The sequence below is a fragment of the Sinocyclocheilus anshuiensis genome, unplaced genomic scaffold (genome assembly GCF_001515605.1).
Source record: "Sinocyclocheilus anshuiensis isolate Anshui unplaced genomic scaffold, SAMN03320099.WGS_v1.1 scaffold242, whole genome shotgun sequence".
Lineage (NCBI taxonomy): Eukaryota > Metazoa > Chordata > Actinopteri > Cypriniformes > Cyprinidae > Sinocyclocheilus > Sinocyclocheilus anshuiensis.
This window is the reverse complement of record NW_015546053.1, coordinates 885851-890358: the sequence shown is the minus strand read 5'-3', so window position 1 is coordinate 890358 and position 4508 is coordinate 885851. Positions and strand designations below refer to the sequence as shown.

Genomic DNA, 4508 nt, shown 5'->3' with positions numbered 1-4508 from the left:
GATAAAGCTCTAATTGGTTTTCTTTTGGAAATATGTTTCAAATTCACACTGAATGCATTAATGACTGTAAAGCATGTCTCTGTGTCAAAATCGTGATTAAAATCGAAATCACAAAATTTATCAAAGAAATCGCGGTATGTTTTGTCAATATCGCACAGCCCTAAATCAAACCCCAATAACATATTTGTTTAGAACTGTTTTGGACTGTTTTCTTGTAAACTGAGCTTGATCTGTGCATATATCACCCCTGATTCAGACAAGACTTTCTCATGGGAGATAGCAAAATTATGAATACAGCACTCAGCTTTTAGCCGAAAGCAACAATTTTAAGTTGAAACTGTCTTAATGATGGATTTGTTTCTAACTAACATGCAGCTTTTCAATTCACAAGATGTTAACTGATGGACTGGAGTGGTGTGGATTATTGTGATGTTTTTATCAGCTGTTTGGACTCTCATTCTGACGGCACCCTTTCACTGCAAAGGATTTATTAGTGAGCAAGTGACGTCACATCTGAAACCTTTTTGCCACATTTCTTGAAACCTTTTTGTCATGCGGTTCTGTCATTATTATTATTATTTTAAATAGTATTACCTTCATTACTGGGTTTAATTTTTAGCTTTTATTTATTTACAGTAAAAACTTATATTTTACTTAAAATGTATATGTTATAGTTTTAGTTAACAATAACCCTGCCTCAAAGGTCATCATACCTGAACGATCATGTCCTGCCTGCCACAGAGGACACACAATGGCACAGGTGTCCCACATAAAAACATCAGAGAACGTGACGCCCCACGGCAGGAGAAACCAAGGAGGAGTTGAGCTACTCTCACACTACAACTGTCCCTTACCACCCTTTTATAGGCCACGTCAAAAACAATGTGTGTGCGTGTGACATGGAAAACATAGCAGTTGGTCCCTGAAGCCTGTGCACATTTCCATGGGCATGTCCAGAAGAGGCCTGGCAGAAGAACACACATCCATGAGAGCCACAGGGCCAATCCTTTTATAGAGCACACTGGCAACTCCTTATGTAATCTACTACAGGCACTGTTTGAATGGGGTCACTGAATTGCAAAGCTTTTCTCAGGCCAAGATCTACTGCAAACTGGGCCAGTGGAGTCCAGACTCAGAAAAGACGGTTTAAGCAAATTGTATTGGGGGCAAATCCCTAATCCTTGGTTTAAACAGTTTTTCTCCGCTCTCTAATACGTTCTTGATGTGAGTGCAAGCTTTCCTAATAGATTTTATGTTTCCAGGTTTCATATAAAATGACTTGAGCTATACATCTTTCAGATGCTGTAATACGATGCAAGTAATATCACTAAATGATGAAAGTGCTAGACACACAGATTGGCTCTCTTGGGACTGAAAAAACAAAACATTTGCTTTAATTCTCCAGCGGGACTGCATTACGTCATGCCTTGCACAGAAGCTTCACAATTTACAAAAGAAGTAGCAGTCAATGGGTCATATGACATCCCAAAGTCAATTATTAGAACATTTATTTATTTATTAGTAAATGTATCTTTTACATCACTGCTTCTGAACTGCCTTGATTCTATTATCTCACACTTAATGCCACGGTCGAGAAAGACGCAAAGCACTAACAGAAAACTTAATAGCATGAAGGACAAGATATTAAGCATACAAAAAAAAGTGCTTGTTTGTGCAACTCTAGGTGACCCCTATACTTAAATAAATACTACACATAAATACATGTCATTAAAAAAATAATCTGTAAAATATTTTCTAATGGCTCTTATGAACAGATTATTTTTGGAGAATCAAGCACTCAATGTACACAACCTGTGTAATCCGATTCCTGAACAAATGACTTGAAGAAACTATCAAACTAAAATATCGTGACCAGTGTAGTCTGATTTTGGAATGAATGACTCGTCAGCAGATTGCTTTTGGTAAATTAAAAAAAACCACACAAGCTTACAAATTGCACAACCAATGTAGACCAATTCCTCAAGAAGTTACTTGTATGAACCGATTCTTTTAGCGAATCTAACTAACTTGATGACAAATGACTTGTATGGTTTAGTAAATCAAAATCATCCAGCTATAAACATTTACCTGACTCACTTACTAAACCTCCATTTATTCCATTCATCATGTTTAAATAGAAATGAACCAAGAAATACTACAGATTTTTTTAGTTAATCTAACTTGTAGAGCAACCAATTTCAATTCATGCACAAATGACTCTTATGAGTAAATCTTATTAGTAAATCAAAAACATCGACTCCACCAGTGCAATTTGTTTGTGTATTGGATGAATCTTATGAGCCAGTTCTCTTATAAAGAATCAAAACAGACACCTCTGGTTTCAGTTCCTGAATTCATTTAACTCACTTTCCGAGCTGAAAGTTAAAGGGATTGTTCACCCCCCAAAAAAATTGTTATCATTACCGTATTTACTCACCCTCAAGTTGTTTTAAACCTGTATGAGTTTGTCTTCCTGTTAAACACAAAAAAAGACTGAGTAACCAAACAGTTTCTGGTCTCCACTGATTTCCATAGCATTTTTTTCCATACTATAGAAGTCAAGGGGGAACGGCAACTGTTTGGTTACCCACATTCTTCAAAATATCTTCTCTTTTGTTCAACAGAAAGAGAAACTCGTACAGGTTTTGAACAACTTGAAGGTGAGTAAATTACAGAATTTAAATGTTTGGGTGAATTATAGCTTTAATAGTTTAGTCATCATCATACTGTACTCGAAATTATGCAAAAACTTTCTTTTTTTTATGTTGTGCATAAAACACGTAAGATTTCAATCACTGTGGACTTGTTCATATGCTGTTCATATGACAACGTGTAGTTAAAGATGCTCAATATGTGTTTTGTTTTAATCAAATGTGTTACCAGATTCGTTTATTATTGCTATATATTTACGACCAATTCATGTACTGCATTTAATTATCTGCTTTTGGAATCTGATCTCATCATTAGCAACAGACTGCTGGCAGCAGTAAATACAATATGAATTGTATAGTTATTTGATTTCCCCCCTCAAAAAATACTGAAAGAACCGCTACTGAACTAGAATCGTTCAGATAAATCAGATCCAGAATCGAGTCCCATCCTAAACTGGGTATGGATATTCAACAGAAGGATAATGGTTTACAGTTACATTTGTTACTTTTTCAATTAATAGCATCAGATGAATACTTAAACCCGGTGTAATCCCCAAACTACATCTAATCTTCTTCCTGCGTATTATCTGTAAAAGTGCTCTTCCTCAAGGAATCCGTCTGGAAGAGATCAAAACATGCGATTAAAGAAACCCCGTTTTTTACCCTCAGCTCGTCTCGTTCGGCCTCCCAGCGGTATTTCTCGGCTTGAAAGCGGCTCCACTCGTACTGGATGAAATGTAAGATGCCGGGCAGCGAGAGGCCCGCGTCCCCGTCCTGCGGATCTCGCGGCTGGGAGGATCCAGCCATCGCCCCGGTTGCCGCGGCGGCGGCTGCGGTGGGAGCGGGACCGAGCACAGCCTTCGGCCCGTTCGGATTGCGCCCCGCTCCGCTTCCTGCGGGGCTCTGGTTCGTTCCTCCCGCCACCCCGCCGGATCTTTCCGCCTCCATCAGAGCGTTCGCGCAGTCGCCGGAGCCAGGAGGTGGAAAAACAGAAGAATAAGCCACTCTGTTGCTTGAAGTCTCCACCGAAGCCCTCTCCCGTTTTCCTGCCTGATACAGATAGGCGAGTACTCACACACACAGGAAAGTGCCAAATAGTGATCCACTCCTACTACGGAATGGCTGCAAACGCTACCCGCTCATAACTGCTCCCTATGAGTCATAAAGCTGGCTTCCGCAAGGGGGCGTTTGGCGGCTCCATAAGCCTGATCCTCCATTGAGGTCAATTCAAATCTCAAGACGTTTTTTTTTGTTTTAAATGAGACATTCGACTGCTAAAACGTATAATCTTTTAAATGTGTTGATTACAAAGATTTGTTGCTGACCTGCAAAATGTAAATCCACCTCAGCAATCTCTATATATCCTCCTGAGACCCAGCTATGGAGTTTTTGCCTCTGTAGTGGACATTATATTTTAGTGAATTTCTCTGAGACCTCACATGTCACAGTTTTAAGTCTGGATGTCCTGTACAGAGCACATTCAGGGCTTTCCAGAGATACCAAAGTGACGTGACATGTGGCCAAGAATGGGGACCCATACTCGGAATTAGTGCTCTGCGTTTATCCCATCCAAAAAAATGGCTGACATTAATTTAGTGATAAAATTGTACATCCTTATGGAAATATGATAATATTTTTGTAATTATAATTTAAATCTGATTAATTTTCAAATTGTTTGTCATAAATCAACATCTCAGGAAAATGTTATGGGGTTTCAAATCAAAATATTAATTCCTGTTATGAAACAGGAAATAATTTCATACATGTCCACTGTAGAGGACACCAGGACTAAAAGCATGTTTATTATACATTTTGGGAGACAAAAGAATTGAATAGGAAAACAAATTATATATCAAT

At 38.6% G+C, this 4508-nt stretch overlaps 1 protein-coding gene across 1 annotated transcript in view; it reads right to left on the bottom strand.

The window, feature by feature from the left end:
- Nucleotides 1-3712, bottom strand: part of LOC107699208 (striatin-4-like) — a 26575-nt gene extending 22863 nt beyond the window's left edge. Inside the window, exon 1 of the mRNA XM_016500405.1 lies at nt 3303-3712. Within this exon, the coding sequence (XP_016355891.1) occupies nt 3303-3599 (297 nt within the window). The 5' untranslated portion in view covers nt 3600-3712. The remainder of the gene's footprint in view (nt 1-3302) is intronic.
- Nucleotides 3713-4508: the final 796 nt, after the last annotated feature.